At 43.0% G+C, this 19,649-nt stretch overlaps 1 protein-coding gene across 1 annotated transcript in view; it reads right to left on the bottom strand.

The window, feature by feature from the left end:
- The window catches only part of itga2.2 (integrin, alpha 2 (CD49B, alpha 2 subunit of VLA-2 receptor), tandem duplicate 2), a 165,907-nt gene that overhangs the window by 78,795 nt on the left and 67,463 nt on the right, over positions 1 to 19,649 (bottom strand). Inside the window, exons 3-5 of the mRNA XM_039758501.1 lie at positions 14,526 to 14,635; positions 8,257 to 8,345; positions 5,814 to 5,928 (exon numbers count right to left, since the gene is read on the bottom strand). Coding sequence (XP_039614435.1) covers positions 5,814 to 5,928; positions 8,257 to 8,345; positions 14,526 to 14,635 — 314 coding nt within the window. The remainder of the gene's footprint in view (positions 1 to 5,813; positions 5,929 to 8,256; positions 8,346 to 14,525; positions 14,636 to 19,649) is intronic.

The following is a 19,649-nucleotide window of genomic DNA, read 5'->3' as shown; positions in this document are numbered from 1 at the left end:
GTTTTCACGCTGATCGGGATTTATGTAGCGGAAGAACGTGGAAGTTGGAGTACGCACAGATTCCTGCATCTGGATTTTTCTGTGCGTAAGCACATTTCGGCTTTTGTGCTTACGCCATGTTATAGTGTGAGTTCTGCGCACGGCGTTATACATGAGGCCCCAGGTTACGGACATCCGACCTACGACTTACAAACGGGGCAGCAGCTGCGATGCATGTGCTTCAGTAACTGCCGCTCCATCATCTTTGGCCTGGAGACACTGCAAGCGGTGGCTGGACGGAGGCTGGAGGAGAGGCGATTTCGCTGCTTGTGAAGTGTAGTGTTCCTCAGGTGGCTCCCGGCGGCAAGCGGTGACCCATGGTCCATAGTCACCGGGTCCACAGCTATCACTCGTGTGCAGGATAGAGGCTTGATGGGGAGGTTCGCTGCCCGCCCACTACGTCGCCGCAGCTACTGCTCCTCACTGGATGCAGGCTGTATGGATTGGAGGGGGGCATTTCACTGCCCACCCAACACATGCAGCTGCCACGTTTATTCTTGGTGGGCAGCTGTTAATGCTGCAAGCAGTGACCTGGTTGTGGCTGAACGGAGGCCATTGAGGATGAAAAGGGCGGCGGGGGGGGTAGCATTGTAGTGTGCCTCAGGTGGTTGCCTGTTGAATGGGGGTGGTGGTTGGTGATTCACTACCCGCCCTTGGCCGCGACGTGTTCATTCTCAGTGGGCGAACACTGCAGGCAGCATACTGTAGTGGTGGTGACTGTGTGGTGGGCGGGTGGTGAATCGCCCCTCGCCGCCCCCATTCATTCTCAATAGCAAGCCTGCTTGTACTTTTACGTACATAGCAGGAAGTTGTCTCTTGTCAGTACATCAGACATATTGACGGCGGGTGCCTCCTGCTGTGATAGCGTGTTCAATGCTGTGCAGAAGAGCTCATCTTAACCTTTTGTCTTCACCCTTCAAGAATGTCACTGAAACACAAATCTGATGCAAGTGCTTGTGATTCAGTAAAGAAGAGAAAAAACATCACCCTTGAAAATAAAATAGAAATAATAAAAAAGGTCAGAGAGAGGTGAAACTCCATCATTCATTGGCAGAGCACTTGGTTACAGTCGGTCAACAATAGCATTTATTAAAATAATGTACCTGTTCCAACTTACATACAAATTCAACTTAAGTACAAGCCTACAGTCCCTATCTTGTACGTAACCTGGGGACTGCCTGTATAAGTAAATTAGAACATTTCTCAATGTAATTAATTTGATTGGAGTTTAAAGCCATCATTAATTAGTATTTTAATGTTTAAATAAAAGAATATTATCCGTTTTGGCGGAATCATGTAGGCATAATTAAGATGAGACCAGGAGTTTCCTTTTAAAGCTGTTGTGTATATTCTTTAGAGGTACGCAATCAGTCTGTTTCTGTAATATGGTGGGTTAGTAGAGCTACCAGGCAGTTCTATAGCAAATATTTAATGCACAGACAATTGATTGCAGTTTTGTTTCTTGTCCTGTTTGTATTGTAAGTGTCTAATTTCAAAATATTTGTTTTTAATCTTTTGTTAATTGTTTTTTTACAGCTGTGTTTAGATAACAGCCCTCTTGTAATTAATCTGGTGGCTTGTGATAAGTGGTCCATGGCACTGGGTGAATCCTAAATAAATAATCTCCCCAAAAAAAGTGTAGGCTCCAATGGGTACGAGTGTGTTTCGTTCTGTAGGTAACTGAGGTGCTGGCTGACTGTGCCACACATACGTGGAGAGGCAGGCCGATCAGTCAGGTGTCTCAATGGTGCCACCTAAGAATCAGCTCAAAGCCCCTGTGCCCAAATAGAGAGGCAGTATAAGAGGAGCCTACACGGCAGAGAGAGGAGCACAGAATGTCTGCAATCAAAAAAGCAAGAGATAGCATGGCACTCCATAGCAGTACATTACGGTTTAGTGTTTATGCATTTATGCATTGTTCGTTTGATTGCGTAAATAATATTATTGCCATTATTCAGATTTAAAACAAAAGAGTGCTTGAATTGTAGGTTCTTTGTAAGTGTACTAGATTGTGTGCATACTTGAAAAACTTAGAACAAGTAATTATTCAGTAGCAATATGAAGCACATTTGGTAGCAACTAAAAACTATATAGAAGAACACACTTCACAATTACAACAATTTATTTTTAAACAAACATACGTTTAGAAACCGAAAAGAAACCTGCCATTCTTGTCACCGATGCTATGCCCCAATGTCATTCTTGCTAAGGGTCTTTGTCCTCATTGGAATAACTGATTACTTAACAGTTAACAGAGTTTCTCAACTTTTAAGGTCCCGTTACCCAATTTTACCCATTTAAATTCATGTGATAACCCACCAGCAACAATTGTAGACCACCCCCCGGGTGAAATGAAATTAGGTGCTACAAAAATGCATCTATTAGTCATTTACTCTTATTGTAACACAACCTTAAAAATGGCTTCTTTTGACTTTCATAATACTTTCAAAGCATCTGTAAAGTGGTAATTCATCTGTGTAATGTGGCCTACTAAAATAAATTCACTTTGAGCCACCAGTCAGAGGTGGCTTAAGTGAGCCATATGTCTCTTGATGATGCATACGTCATTGTAAGACTTGTGAATTCTCCATATTCCTAAGTAATTTTACCAGCATATCAGATGTCATACCGCACGTAGATGAATATTGATACTTTACTGATGCTTTGTAAGTGTTCATTCATTGTGTTGTGGTTTTGTGACATGGCAGTAAATGAGTAATTGATGCATTTTTGCAGTACCTAAGCAAAAGTGTTACCAGGGAGCTGACTTAGAAATGAGAAAGCATATTGTGCAGTGCTGTCGATTGCTTAAGTAACCCATTGTGACCCACTCACGATCCAACAATGGCAACCCATGACCCACTGGTGGCAAATGTGACCCAGGAGTGGGTCATGACCCAGTGGTTTAGAAGCACTGTTCTTAAAGGACTACGGTGTGCAGTGATGCTATGGAATGATTTGAGTTTACATAGTTAGCCTCTAAGACCTTTGGTGCGGCCCTTATTCACACTTGAGTTCAGTCTATTGCCCTGTGACATTTAGGAAGCCCAAATAACACTATCCTGTGTCACTGATGCAGCTTTGGATAAATGCATTTTATTGAGATTAATTTACTGCACTTCATTCTTTAACCACAAACATCTGTATGACAATCATCATCACGAGTTCCAGCCCTGAATTGACAATTTTTAAATTGAGCGGTTCTATTGTCATATCATCAATTACAAAACACTTCATATTTTTAATGTCTCACTAGAGAAAAAAATACTATAATTATTATAAAAATAATAAAGAGGTCAAACACATTTAATTATTGAGGAGTGCAATTGAATCTGTTTAATATGTTACTCTTATTATACAATGTACACACAAATACTGTTCTGTGGCATAGTAAAAATGACAGTGAGCTTTCTTTTCAATCATTATTTGTAAATCTAGTAAATGAGGACTGGGGAACACCGTGGTTGATCCTAGAAGGTCTTGAAGTGCGCCATTCTTGTACCTTAATATGAACATCTTTTTGCTATTTTAGTGTTAACTTTACAGCTGACATTTCTAACATTATGAAACACCCCTTTCTTAACCCTTTTTTTATTAATGTATCTTCTCCTTTTATCTCTCGCTGACAAAATGAGCAATGGGGATGAATGGCATTTAAATGTGATATAATATTAACTAGCCATGTTACCTGCGAAAGACAAGTAATAGAATATACATTTTAAACTATTTGATATTTCTTGCCCTACATGTACCTTCAGCACCTTTCCTCAGTATCCACATGTGTCTGAACCTCTCTTACCCAGCACTCCCTCTGTCAAGTGTGTCCAAGAACCATCACTTCAAGGCACCTAACTTGCCTCTTGTCTGCTTTCATAAGTCCCATCTTAAAAGGCGACTCTCAGCATGGCTACTATGCCTTTATGCCTCCTTGTGTGTCTCTTCGATCGTGTCACCAAAGTCAAACTGACCTATCAGACTGCTTGGAGGGTCTGGACAAACACAGACTTTTATTAAATAGATAGATTCTTTTGTCATTTTTTAGTAGACTGTATAGCTTTTAATGTTGTACCGCTTTGTAACTAACATCTAATTGATTTAAACGATAGTTTAGCTATGAGAGCAGCAATATTAGATAAGCTAAAAACTCAATGACAAGAAAGGTGGTAACGAATGACATAATTTAAATGTTGTTTATATCATCAGTTGATAGTTTAGGTTATAATATTCTACTATTTTATAATCAACACATAAGATTAATTAAAATGAGAAATCATCAACATTATAAATACCGTATATACTCACATACAAGTCGGGTCTTGAAACCCAAAAAATCGATCATAAATTCAGACTCAGACTTGTACGCCCGTTCAAAAATGCAACGCTTACATTTTTTTTTAACATCTTCTTGCCTCCTCCAATCTCGTATCAGTTTCTCAGACACATTGAATTTTGTTGCAGCAGCACAGTTGCCAATTTCTTTCGCCACTTCAACAACTTTTAATTTAAAAACAGCTTTTCTTCTGATCGAACGCTCCATCGTAGATGAGGTATGCTCTTACGATAAAGGTGTATGAGGGTGTGAGATTTAAAAACACGAAACAGTGCAAACGTTGCTTCGGAAAAGCTTGGGTACTACCATGTGGTCACGCAGGCACAAAAGAGAGAGAGAGAGGTTAGGAGCACACGCTGATACAGCGCATTGCTGCACCCACATAGAAAAAAAAGGCAGTGTGCTCCTTGGTTGCTCTCTCAGTTGGGCATTAGTATATCATAATCCCTTGTACCAATAGCATGAGTATGTCCGCATTCAACTTATATGAGCAACATTATAAAATACCAGAAATTATACTGTAAAATCAAGTTCCTTATTATCCGCGAGAGAACTTATCCATGAGTATATACGGTACAAAAAAATCCTCAGATAACTTTTATCAAGATTTTGTTTCTCAAAAGATGGGAATTTCGTGAACTCTGCATCCACAACATTACACTAAGCTTCATTTTTAGCCTGATCTGTACCAAGTTAAGAGATGATGCATAGTTACCTCGTATCAAGAGCAACTAATCCTAATTCTCTTTGGTGAAACTAGAAACTGGCTCAGATAAGCCTGGTGTCTCAGTTTAAGCAAGGCTTACTTGCTAAGTGCACTTCATGGAAGATCCCACTGGGCTCCAGTGTAAGGTTTAGGTTATTTTCAGGTGGACCCTTTTGTTAGCGCTGTCTGAATACACTAATAAAGCCATAAAACAGGGCTTCCACCACTTTGGACTGAACTTAACCATACGGTGTGGTCTTCAGATGCTTGTATAAATATATGTGTTCATATACTGCAAGTTCATATCAAGTCAAATCATATCAAATCAATATCAGCACTTTTGACATTATTCAAAAGATGATGTACATATTGTACATTACTATATGTTCACAGAGTTTTCTTAAACATCTCAGGAATACAAAAAAAGAAAAACCATACTGTTATGCGGCACATGTACTGTGTGAGCAGCTTCAATTTCCTGAAATCAGATGCCTTACGACAGTAAAAGAATTTCAAACAGTTGAAGTATGTTGTCAATAAAAATAAAAGGTGTCTTACTGCACTGCGCTTTAGTACTCACTCTGAAAGTGAGTTCTGTTCTCCAAAAATTCTTAATAGTTATTTATTATATTTAATAAATGAATACTGATGAATATATTTAATTAACCTAAAAGAATGTATTTATTAGATTTAATAAATGAATAAAGGTGAATATATTTAATTAATCTTAAAACTTACTTTGTAGAGCAGGAGAGAAACTCTGAACTTTACTGAAGTCTGAAAGTACCTCTGAGCAAATTCCAGTGGAGAAGTATTGGCTTCCACATTGTTGTGACCAAAGGGGGCCACATGTCTTTAAAATAAAATCACTGAATTAGATGGGACATGTATAAAACAGCTTTCAAGAAGTAAATATAACATTCCTATATAGACGAGACAAAAAGCTTATGTTTGTTCTATTTACCTGGTGTGATTTTCAGGTATAAACACTTAATATTTCAAAATACAAATACAACATACACCAATGATAAATACGATTAATATCTGTCCACATAGATAAAAGTGCAACACAACTTCTACATAATGAAATTGAGCTAAATATTTCTGTTATCACACATCTATCCATCCATCCATTATCCAACCCGCTATATCTTAACTACAGGGTCACGGGGGTCTGCTGGAGCCAATCCCAGCCAACACAGGGCACAAGGCAGGAAACAAACCCTGGGCAGGGCACCAGCCCACCGCAATCACACATCTATTATTTGAAATAATTTCTTAAATAAATAGATGATTTCTCAATGGTTATCTGTTATTCTAAAGTAGGGGTTCCCAACCTGGGGTGCCCGCACCCCCAAGAGGTGTGAGATGGTATTTTGGGGGTGTGACAAAGAGTAAGGCTGCATTGCGATTTGCCAAAAATGAGGAAGTTGCGTTGTCTGACTCTATCATGGTGCAGTCAGTGTCTTGCAATGTGCCGTCATTTGTTGGGCATTTATTAGTTAGTGTTCCTGTTCTATGATATGAAGAATCAAACATAGCGCATACAATTGTCACCTGTAAATGAGTCACAGAAAAGTGCATTCTCGTGGATTCCTTGATACTGACGGAGCATTCGTAAAGGCGAATAACGTTTTTAAAGAGAGTGGAATTTGGATCTTCTTATGATCGGTAGAGAAGGGTGAGGTCTACTACTGATTTCTGTACAAGCCCTGATCATATAACGCCACTGATTTTGAGATTTGATCGACATTTTTGCCAGTAGGGGACTGAACTAAATGCAACACCAGTTGCTTATACTCAGCCCGTCTCTCCTGTTGACGGTCCTGGCAGAAGAGCAGCAATTTTTTCTGTGCATCGCATCTTTTTTTAAACGGCATTTTGGGTGATATCAGGGGACAAAGCCTGTTGACTGTGTTTCGTTGCTTAGCAGCAAGCCGTCATTCTTTTGCCACATGAAGGGTCTCCAATCCCCCAAACACCTCAATTGTTAATCGTGTGTCATTTCTTCACACCGTTTGATGCTTCGAGGGATACCTAAGCTTCGTGGGGCACACATTACAAGATTACTGAGATTTATACATTTTTAAAAGTTAAAAGCTTATTTTTTGAGTTCAATTTATTCACCCACAGTACTGTGTGTGGTTCAATCTGTGGTTCAAAAATTAGAAATTTGACATCTTCATCTTCAAATGTGATATTACTTTTATAGGGGATGTGAACATAAATCAAATATTTCCTAGTGGTGCGGGGCATCGAAAAGGTTGGGAACCACTGCTATAAGGGTATTCCATGCAAGCTTTTTATCCACCCCAACGATTGTACAGTTTGAAATGGTAATGGACACTTTAATTTCTATTTCCACTGCAATGGCAGAGTGAAACAGATCAACACACAAATCATCTTACAATTTAAATTTTACACTGTGCTAAACAATAAAAATAACAAGTATGTCGTGTTCATCAATTTAAAATGTAATTCTAAATCACATTGTTCACTTATATACATGCAAACCAATTTCCTGAGAAAACTTTACCTCCTTAGCATTACAGTTTTTCTCTATAAAACATGTAAAAAGCTTTGCATTTTATGGCTTGAAAAATTACATTTTTATTAAATCTCATCTTTCTACAGTAAAATGTGCAAAAAAAAATCTAAAAGTACAAAGTCAGAAGTGTAGAAAGTATAATGATAGAAATAATAATAGTAATGATGAATAGTAATAATATTATGAACAGCATACTGCACATATGCTAGTGACGTGAGTCTCACTTTCGGATCCCCAGAAGCACTTTTGGTTTCACTGACCATTTGAATTTCACTGCCTGAAGACAGATTCACTTCGTCATCACTGATGATGAGAGGCGTTTCTTATGAGACGCCATTATGAGACTAGGAGAAGACACATCTTTAATGTTGTCTAGATAACGCTCAGGCATGACGGTTCCGCAAGACGCACCTATACCGTTGCCTGAGTAATGCTCAGCAATAATGGTGTTGGCACTTTTACAGCCTGAGTAATCCTCGAGTCTTAGTCAAGTTACAGCTATACAGTTACCCGAGTGACACTTGGGACTAACGCTTTAAGCACTGTTTTTACAGCCCATGTGATACTCAGGTCTACCACTAAGTTGGTTAAAATGAAAAGACAATCAAGTAAATATAGTCATTTCATATTTACCATAAATCCAGTTTTAGTATTTGTATTAAGAGTTAAGCCCAGGGTCATATTGTTTTTTATTTCAGTCACAGTCTGGATTGTGGTTTTACCTGAAAAATACATACAAAACATTGGCACAAAATGAATTATATTACATAAACATACATTTATATATTGTAACATTTCAACTAATGAATAAATCATTACCCTGGACAACACATTTTTTTCAATGTTTTGCAACAATAACACTTTTTTGTGATTTAGATAGACAGCTACAGGCTGAACATAAATATAACTTCAGATTGACTGTATCATGAAGGAATCTGGAGAAACATTAAATTAACTTTTATTGAATTTAGTGTGTTTAATCACTTAATGATACTGACACACTGCCTTAGTTCAGTTAAGATAATAAAAATGTCTTGCTGCTGATTTTGTTTGAAATTAGCATCTAATGCTTCTCATTTCAGTGTCCAACAAAAATGGATGGATTCCACTTACTCTGATACCACTTTCTCTTTGTTAGGTGAATGTGCTTCACTGACTGCACCAAGATTAACAAAGAAGAACACCAACTGTGAATGCGGAAAACGAATCTTTAGCGACATGTTGCACTTTATCGTTTTGTATGCTGTTGTTAACCTGCCTGACATAGTTTGGCTCTGTAGTTGCCAATAACATCCTTGAAGGACTTTTCAGGAGATTTCCTCTGGGCCCACTAGCAGATCTTTGAATCATTTGTCATTGATGATATGTCTGATTTGTGGACTTCCTTATTCTTGGCTTCCGTTATTTGTAGAAACATCTGTCTCAAATGTTGCCTTCACAAAAGCAGTCCAAGTTTTATATGAAGAGGAGGCAGAAATCTCTTTGCTGGGTTGACAAGTGTCAAGACAAACAGGCATACAAACAAACACGCACACACACTTGACAAAATTCATAAGTGAAGATAGCTGACAGCTTGTTTGTCCTACCAGAGTACATGCTGGATGAAATGAACACACACAAACACACACACCATAATAGATCTTTAAAGGTCGATGTGCACAAAGGCATTAAGCCACCCCATGCCAATCAATTCATGTAGTTTGGTTACTTCATTTGACCCAATGTGCTTAGTTTCAAATTAAATTTTATTACTTTTTTTATTTAATTTCCTTTTCATTTTACTCTATATTTATTTATGTACATTACAAATGTTATATAAGTTAATGTATGTAATTGTATATTATTGTACAGTACAATCGGTTGTATGGTACTGTAAAATTTTCCACTGAGTGAATTCCTGTGCCATCATTAAAGTATAATTTACATGGACGCACTGTATAAACCATTCTATATCAATTTTTTTGTTGTGATAATTTTGTCGTTGTTGTGGTTTTGAGATGATGCTATAAAGGGAACAACCTTTCCACAGTGCATTTCCCAGCACTGAGCCTGACTGATCTGTGGGGCTAACACTCTCCTGTTGGACGCATGCCTTATGTTCCAGGCTGTTCAGAACTGGGAAACCCATTTTGACAATCAAAATTTTTTGTTCTTTGAAATTTTTTTTTCACTTAAAAGAATGTTATATGTTGTCACTTAGTTCCAAATTTCACATGAATTTGAATTTTATTTCCTATTTGTGAATGTTTTTAACTTAGTCAGTCAGTCAGTCATTATCCAACCTGCTATATCCTAACACAGAGGTCTGCTGGAGCCAATCCCAGCCAACACAGGGCACAAGGCAGGAACAAATTCCTGGGCAGGGCACACACACACCCGCACACCAAGCACACACTAAGGACAATTTAGGATTGCCAATGCGCCTAACCTGCACGTCTTTGGACTGTGGGAGGAAACTGGAGTACCCGGAGGAAACCTACGTAGAACAAGCAAACTCCACGCAGGGAAGACCTGGGAAGCAAACCCAGGTCTTTTTTACTGCACGGCAGCAGCGCTACCCACTGCGCCACAGTGCCGCCCAAGTTTTTAACTACATCACATCATCACTTTGAAAGCCATTACGGGCAGAAAACAGATTGCTTGGGGGCTTTGTCTGGTTGTAGCGGACCTACCTAATACTAGCTGATAAACTATGGTGCAGCAGCATGAGCTCCTTTGTCCAAGAATACATCAGTGAACAAGTATACTTGTCTTGTTTTATTCCCTTGTGTCCTTTTCTCTTCACCTTCTACACCTCAGACTATAAATATAACAGCTATTCAGGAAGTGGATATGGAGGTGGTGCACTACAACAAGTACTTTAGGGTTTACATCAATAAAAAGCTGGACTAATTTTATAATAAAGAGAAAATGTATAGGAAAGGGCAGAGCAGAATCTTTTTTGTTAGGAAACATTTATGTTAATTAAGAAGGCAGATGCACTCTTAACGTCCTGAATTTAGTCGTGAAGGAGAAAATGAAACAAAACTTAGTGCCGTGATGAAAAATGCTGCACACCCTCTCTCTCTGACACACTAGCACTGACTGCTTTTCAGCCAAAGAATTATTCAGCAGATGTGGGTCAAGAAACACTTTTGGGACACCTTCATGCCAACAGCAAAATGCCTGCATAACACCTCACTGTGATCAGATCTTTTTATCTTTAGCCAAGTCCTAAGTTTTTCTTTTTTTAGTTTTTCAGTCGTTCTCTTGTGTATCTCAGAGGTGGGTTGCTATTTATTATAATATAATAATAAGTCATAATTCCCCTGAGGAATAAATATAGTTCTATCTATCTAAGGTGGCTTAAGTAGGTTTGAGAATGAGAATGCCATGCCATGTTGTGCTATATCGTGTTATGATTTGTTATTGGCGGTGAACGTGCTGCCTCTGCCTCTGTTTTCTTGTGGGTATAAATGACATGCCACTGTTAGCCCTATTACAACTAACTTCATACTTTCTAGAGTCACCTAACACACTGTTTGGTAATCTTTTTAATATATATATAATTTTTTTAAATATTACATTTGAAAATGTTTTTTTTTAAATAATCTAAGGTGTCCGTTCAAACTACTAGTACTTAAGGTTATGTTTTTTTACAGTCTCAATTTCATCAAATATTTACTACCTGAAGCCTGGATATTATCTTTTTATATAGATGAGCATTTTGCTTCCTCAGCTGAAAAATACATTTTGTCTGCCCCATCACACTTTCTTGGCTGTGTACCAGTTTGACATTTTTGCCATCACAGAGCATTTCTCAGTCTGTAACACACCATTGCAGATTATTTATAATCCCTTAATAGACAGACCTAGTTTAAGATTTATAACTTTTCCATTTGTATTCACTTTGTATTGGTTAACAGATTATCCCTAAGTTCAGTCGAGTGAGGAAATGGCTATGAGCATTTTAGAAAATGTCTGTCAGGGAGGTCTGCACAGAGTTCATCAGGGTTTATCAGTAGAAAATATCATTTGATTCAACATAAAGTAATGCTTCCTCTGCACTACACATGAAAACAATGCTCACTAAAATCTTTCCCATCATCTGTTCTTTGTGCGACAGATACAGAGCTGATGAGGTCATAGTAAAACACCTTTTAAAATTCATCTGCCATTTTTCCTTTTTCCTTATTTCAGTACAGGATCAGTAGGAGTTTAAGATGATTCTGACAATACTAGGAAACACTCGGACCTCCAGTCAAAGAACCTCAAATAAAGGTGGTTCAGGCACTAATTTTTCCTACTTCCTATCACGGAAGTAGGTTCTTCTGGAAGGTGCTCTTTAAATTCACCTGATACGCTCTGTACTGCTCAGTAGCTCTGTATTCAGGCTGTCATCTCACTTCTGTTTGTGCAGCAGTGTCCTGCCATCTCATTATTTGTCATGCATCATCAGTGAAACAGCTTATGCTTTTGGCTTGACACCAAGCTGAGTTTGCAGATCTTGTTTTTTTTCATGAAATAATAGTGTGTATGTCCTTGGTATGACTTTTGATTGCAATGGAAACTACAGGTCTGCTGTAAAGACCCAAACAGTCATCAGTTTGCACAGGCAACTGTCCATGTTTGTCGCAGCTGCATTGTGTATCCCTCAGTTGACGTGAATCTGATTGGCCTGTGCAATGTGCTTCACTCACAACAGATGCTACCACAGTTCTTTTCCTGTCAGCAAGAATACAGTTTTGATGGTCATGCAGCTTTGACAACAAAGACACCTGTTCAGAACGTGTGAAAAATGACAAATTTACTGCAATCTTGGACATCTGGCAATGTTTCGTTGAGGACTGTGTTTTGAGTTACAACCCAGGGCAACATATTACTGTTGATGAGCAACTGTTTCCAACCAAGGCCTGTTGTCCTTTCTTGCAAAACATCTCAGCCAAGCCTGACAAATTTAGCATAAAGTTTTAGATTGCAGCAGATCTGGAGACAAAGTACCTGTGCAATGCCACTCCTTATTTAGGGAATGATCCTGGTCATCCCATGGGAGAAAGACTTTCCGAGACTATAATATTAAAGCTTATGGAGCCGTATCTAGACAAAGGCAGAATCGTAACAACACACAACTTCTTCACCTCACTTTCTCTGGCTAATAGACTACCGCACCACAACACAACTCTACTTGACACCATAAATAATGGAGGACCGAAACTTCCAGCTGCAGCTAAAGTCACTTTCGTACGCGAGCAATTCTCCAAGCTAGTGTTTAGATCTGGAAGTGCCATGCTGACAGTGAATGCGCCCAAAAAGAAGAAGTCTGTCTGCATTCTCAGTATTATGCACCATAACATGGAGACTACTTAAGATTGGAAAAAAAAAACATGTTCAAATGGCATTGCAGGACAATAGCAGCTCACTACTCGAAATGGTAAATGCAGGAAGGATCCTGGCTCGAACCCACAACCTCTTGATTATGAGACAGCCGTTCTTCCCACTGCACCAGCCAAGCTGACTTGTTTAGGTTGTGTTGATTGATATTTGGGCTTCTGTTTTTAAATATTAAGAGGAAAATGTAAATTAAATAATTTCTTTTTCTTCAGTTATATTCTTGAATAAAAGTGCACATTTTTGTTATACCTTTTGTGAAAGTGTTTGCTGGATATTTGGACTTAAGTCTTCACACGTTCTACACTTCACGTCAGCATTTTGGCATTATTACTATAACATGAAAAAAGTTTCTGGTTTAGTTATATGTTCAACATTTCTTGCCTCACATTTCTGGTCATCCTACCTTTACACAGATCGTTGTAGGCACAGAACACATATGAAATGTATGTATTCCAAATAACGATATATATTTTACATTTATTCAATTCCAGACATCTAAATCCCAGATAAACAGACTTCAGCTCTGAGAATTCTGCGACTGACTTGACTTCAGCTGCCTCGGTGGGGGATAAGTGAGCAGGCTGCTTGCTGCTTGTGCTGATTGACCCATTTGCAAAACAAAGATGCTGATGAGGAGGTAGAAGGGAATTTATGGTGGCCTGACATTACAAATATTTTCGTAGGCTTCCGGGATTCTAGTGTTAAACAGCTCTCTTTCTGGCCCTCCCTTAAACTGTTCCACATAGACAGGAAAAATCCTTGTGTATCATTTAGATGAACGTTATTATGAAGGTCATTTATCAATAGTTTTCTACAGATGTTCTGGATAAAGTATATGTACTTCTCTGTGTTTTTTTTTGCCTCAGGGAATTTGTTTCTAATGTTGTTTGTTGCTGGAAGCCTTTTTCTAACATTACAAATTTAATTTAAATTTGATTGTACTTTGGCAGTACCATTGTACTTTGTATTTATAATGGCAACACTATTATAACTTTGATTGTACTTTGCCAGCTGTACCACACTGATTGCTTTAGTGATCATTCCCATAGGACAGTGAGAGTGCATGCATGTTGATGTCATCAACATGACCATTGTGGCCAATAGGGGCCATTCCAACACACCGAACCCCGGACACAACTTCACACTCAGAGTCCTGGGTTCAAGTCCAGTACTTTTATTTGTAGTAACATGTATCTTTTACAGGCTTCCTCCCTTCATTGTCGTTGCAGCACTCACACAACACAATAATAACAATAGTCCCACTCTTTGCTCCTTTCGTTTTCCTCTACTTCTCACAGGGGAGTGTTGACCAGCTCCTCTCCCAACTCTGACTTCCTGAGTTAAGCGGAGGGCTCTCTTTTAACTCTGGACCCAGGAATACTTACGGTGCTTATTCAGCAAGTATTTAATGACATTTTTAATAAGCAAGACACAAGTATGCATCCAGCATTCAAGTTACACATACAGTATGCTAGCTTGGACTCCATTATTGTGCATGTAAGGTGGAAAAGTAAAACTAAAACAGCACCCACTCTGAATCTGCAGTTTGTCACATGTTGTTCTGACTTCATGTAGCGGGCATCTGTAGATATCACCCATTCTGTTCTGAGGGTAGCCACTCCATGGTGATCCAACCAATAACCTGCAACAGAAAAATAATTTTAGTGCTGATTCATCCGGCTTATATTTAAAAAGTAAAGGCTGCATTTGCTCAAGGAACGTATGATGATGGGGGTGATGGTGATAGAGAAGTTAGTCCTGCTGCCTCACAGCTACTGACTCCCTGGTTCAAATCCTGGCCCTCACACTCTCTGTGTGGATTCTGCAGGTTATACCTGTATCTGCATGTTGTTTTTTCTTCCTCTGCATACTTGAGTTTTCCTTCCACATTCTAAAGAGGGGACTATAGGAAGGGACATTAGTGTACTCTTCCCATGAAGAGGTCATCATGGCACTGTCAGATCTAAACAGCAGCATGGCAAATTGCTCATATACTGAAGTGAGTTTAGCTGCAGGTGGAAGTCAAATTTTACTTTATGGTGTCAATGCAGTGTGCAGCTGTCTATTAGCCATCGGAAGCACTGTGAAGAACCTGTCTGTTGTTACGGTCCTGCCTTTGTCCAGTCTGATAGCAGTCACATGATATCATCTTTGATCGGGTTGAATCTTTGATTGTCGGTACAACAAATAATTTTGAGCAGGCATCAGCCACAGTGCTGCTCTTGTGAAAAGAATGGAGATAAATGCCATCAACTCAGAGAGGGAGAGGCACGTTCGTTGTACAACGTGAACGTCACTGTGAGAATAAAACTGAGTAACAAAAAAACAAGCACTAACTTTTACAAGTACCAAAATTTACACCAGGTATTACAGACTCAAATCAAATGTATTGTAAAGGACCGAGGAGACAGTAGCAAGGGTTGGGGTTTTCCGGCCCCGTATATTGTAAATCACCAACAAACACTGGTCAAAATTATAAACAAAACAGTTCATAATGCGCGACGCCGACTCCTGGCGTCGCGGCCATTTTATTGGGGAGGAGCCGGAAGTGGAGGGATGCCGGGAAGGACCGCAAGGGAGGATGGGAAGGATGACGTCAGGGCAAGATGGCGGAGGAAGGGCGGAAGTATCGCACTGCGGTCAATCCAGGCCTATGGTGCAGGAAGGTCTTTCTTTCTATGAGGAAGCAGAGGGAGAAAGTTAATACCCGCCATTCCCTGGCGGCGAATGGTTTCCCAGGTGCTATCGAATCAATCCGCGGCCTCCTACTGGCGTGCGTGACACGATCCCCCTTAGCCCAGGACCGTCAGGTCGGGCGGACCTAACCGAGAGGTCGTGAATACGAGAGAGGGCATCGGCATTGGCCTGAAGGGTGCCCGCCGATAAGTGACAGTGAACTTATACGGCTGTAAGTCCAGGAACCACCTGGTGACCCGCGGATTCGACTCTTTGTGTAGGGACATCCACTGAAGTGCAGCGTGATCAGTCACCAGAGCGAATTCGCGACCCAGCAGGTAGTAACGGAGGTGGGTCACTGCCCACTTAATGGCCAAGGCCTCCCTCTCCACTGCCGCGCACCGGGTCTCCCGGTCCATCAGTTCCGGCTAAGGTACATCACAGGGTGCTCGACACCATCGACGCTTTGGCTCAGCACGGCACCCAGGCCTGTGTCCGCGCGTCGGTCTGGAGAATAAGCGGGAGCCCAAAATCGGGCGTCCGTAACACAGGTGCCGACGTTAGGGCCTTCTTTAGGTCACTGAACGCGTGTTCTGCTTTGTCGGTCCACACCACGTATAGGGGAGCGCCCTTTTGTGTCAGGTCAGTCAAGGGTGCTGCTCTTCGAGAAACGAGGAACAAACCGGCGGTAGTACCCCGCAAGCCCCAAGAAAGCCTGCACCTGTTTCTTGGTACTCGGACGGGCCATTCTAAGATGTCTTTAACTTTGGAGCTCTGTGGCGCACCTGTCCTTGTCCCACGAGGTAGCCTAAATATTTGGCCTCCTTTAATCCAAAAAAACACTTCCGGGGGTTTATGCGGAGGCCGGCTTTAGCCAGTGTTCGGAGGACAGCTGCGACCTGCAGTAGATGCTCCTCCCAGGTGCCGGAATAGATGACAACGTCATCCAGGTAGGCGGCGCTATAGGACTGGTGGGGCTTCAGCACTCTATCTACCAGACGTTGGAAGGTCGCCGGGCCCGTGCAGCCCAAATGGGAGGACCTTGTACTGCCAGTGCCCGCTAGGGGTGCTAAAGGCCGTTTTCTCCTTTGCGGATGCCGTTAAAGGAATTTGCCAATACCCTTTGTCATGTCAAGGGTAGTCAGATACGAGCCGCACCCAGCCGCTCAAGGAGGTCGCCAATGCGGGCATGGGGTAGGCATCGAACTTGGAGATCTGATTCAGACGCCTAAAGTCATTACAGAACCTCCAGGAGCCGCCTGGCTTGGAGACGAGGACAATAGGGCTGGACCAGGGACTATGGCTCTCTTCAATTATGTCCATGTCCAACATACGTTTCACCTCCAGTTCGACCTCTGCGCGTTTTGCCTCCGGGAGTCGGTAGGGCCTCTCCCGGACGATTACCCGGGCTCCGTGACTATATCGTGCTCAATCAGCGGTCCGCCGGGTGACTCGCCACTACCTCGGGATGGCTCGGAGTGTTTGGGCTAACTCCTGCCGCTGCTTGGGGTCAGCTCTTCGCCGAGGTTAAGGGCAGTTGTGCTTGCTAAAAGGGAGAGTGACCTACGGGAGCTGGGGAGCTCCTCTCTATCTCTCAGGGCTTTAACAGGTTGACATGATAGATCCTCTCACTTTCGGTCGACGATTGGGCTGTTTCACCAAATAGTCGACGAGTCCTTTTCTCTCCTTAACCTCGTAAGGCCCTTGCCAGTGAGCGAGCAGCTTCGAGTGGGAGGTCGGGACGAGCACCATAACTCGGTCCCCCGGGCGGAACTCCCTGAGGACGGAGTTGCGGTTGTAACACCGGCCTGCGCTGCTTGCGCACGAGTCCGCGTGCTCTTTTAGGAGGGGCCTGATCTTTGTGAGTCGGTCGCGCAGTTGCGCCACGTACTCAAAATGTTAGAGGAGGGAAGAGCCTCGGCCTCCCAGCCTTCTTTTAGGATGTCGAGGATTCCCGGGGTTGTCGCCCGTATAGTAATTCAAAAGGGGAGAAGCCTGTAGAGGCCTGGGGTACCTCCCGGTAGGCAAAAAGCACGAGCGGGAGGAGCTGGTCCCAGTTCCTGCCGTCGCGCTGACTACCTTGCGGAGCATCTGCTTAAGCGCCTGATTAAATCGTTCGACCAACCCGTCAGTTTGCGGGTGATAGACTGACGCTTTCAGGTGCTTTATCTGCAGTAATTTGGCTACCTCCTTGAACGTATCCGAAGTGAAGGCGTACCCTGGTCCGTGAGGACCTCCTTGGGTATGCCCACGCTGAAAACAAATTAACCAGTTCCGTGCGATGCTTTTAGTATTAGCGGGCGCAGGGGAACCGCCTCTGGGTACCGGGTGGCATAGTCCACCATGACTAGGATATACTTGTGGCCACGGGTTGAGGGCTCCAGGGTCCCACCAAATCGACCCCTATCCTTTCAAAGGGGATGTCCACGAGGGGAATAGGGACTAGAGGAGCACGGTCCCTCCTAGGAATCTGGCGGGTCTGGCACTCGGACAGGATTGACAGAACCCGCCGGACCTCCTCATTGATCCCAGGCCAGTAAAAGCGGAGCTTAATCCTCTCCAGTGTTTTTCGCCCCAGGTGCGCCTAGGAGGTGAGCATGTGCCAACTCGCATATCTCCCGCCGGAAGGTGCGCGGAATTAGCAACAACTTCCGCACCTCGCCCTCATGGGTAGCCACTCGGTACAACAGATCATTCTCAAGGACAAAGAAGGGTTCCCGCGGTGTGGATCCGTCCGCTGTTGAGCTGTTAGGCAGAACGATCGCATTCCGGGCAAAGCGCAGGGAGTCATCATTCCACTGCTCCCTCTTAAAGGAGGCGGCGTGGACCGAAATTGATGGTCCAGGCGCCGAGAGGGTCTTGGGGCCTGGGCCGGGAAGAGTTCCTGGCTAGTCCCTTCTCCGCGGAATCTTCGGGTCAAGGTCCGTAGCCACGGAAGGTCCCCGAGACACCAGCGCCCATAGGGCCTGCCCTTGTGCACGGCGTGGAGGCGCGGGAGGGGTGCCTTTTCCCCTCATAACAAGATCCAACGAGGCCCCGGAGCGGCGAATGGCTTACCGCTGATTCTTTTAGACCAGTCTTGTCCCAGAATCACTGGGAAGGGGGGGTCAGGTAACACAGCGACCGTCATTTGGATTGGTTCCCCCTTCCAGGTGACATAGCAGTGAGCGGAACGATATGACCTAGTCCCCCCATGCACACAGGTGACCAACAAATGCTGTTTTAACCACTGTTGCGGTAAGACAAACCGGCGAGCAACAATGGTAATGTTGCTGCCGGAATCAAACAAAGCCACCACGGCGTGCCCATTTAGCAACACCACTCCCGTGATTGGACTCGCCAAGGGATGCGGCGGGGTACAATACCTCTCCGATGATGTCCAGCTGCAGTCCATAGGCTCCGGGGCGATGTGATGGGGGCAGTTTGGCAGCAGGTGACCGGTCTCGCCACACTTAAAACAGCGCGGCGGACCCGCCCTCTCTGGCTCTGGCTGGCGCTTCTGCAGCGCGTCGGGGCTCGGGGTGGCCGCCCGTCCCTGCCGGTTCCCGCGAGCAGGCTTTTCTGACCCCCCAAGTCGGAGGACCGCCAACTGACGCTCCAGGACGTCGAGGAGGCCCGACATATTCTGATAGGCGTGTCCCCGGACCTGCTGGGCGAGGGAACTGGGCATCGTGATTGACCAGGCCTTCACAGGCCACCCGCCGACCACTTTCCGCCCGCCGGGCTCTCTGGCCGTAGCCAGCGCCCATCTTGCCCCAGAACTCAACGCCTGGGCGCGGCTTTTCGGGTCAAAGACCCAGTTCCGCCATTCGGCCGCCTGCTGGCCCGGTCTAATGCCGTAGCGGGCCAGTATTTCGGGCTTGAGGAGGTCGTAATTAGCGGCCTCCTCCTCAGGGAGGTCATAATAGGCGCAGCGCTGGTCCTTCAGGTATGGCGCCAAGATGGACGCCACTGGGACCGCTGCCACTCGTTCCGGGTGG

The sequence above is a fragment of the Polypterus senegalus genome, chromosome 7, assembly GCF_016835505.1.
Source record: "Polypterus senegalus isolate Bchr_013 chromosome 7, ASM1683550v1, whole genome shotgun sequence".
NCBI classification, from domain to species: Eukaryota; Metazoa; Chordata; class Cladistia; order Polypteriformes; family Polypteridae; genus Polypterus; species Polypterus senegalus.
Note: the sequence above shows the minus strand (reverse complement) of the source record. Positions and strands in the feature narration are given on the sequence as shown.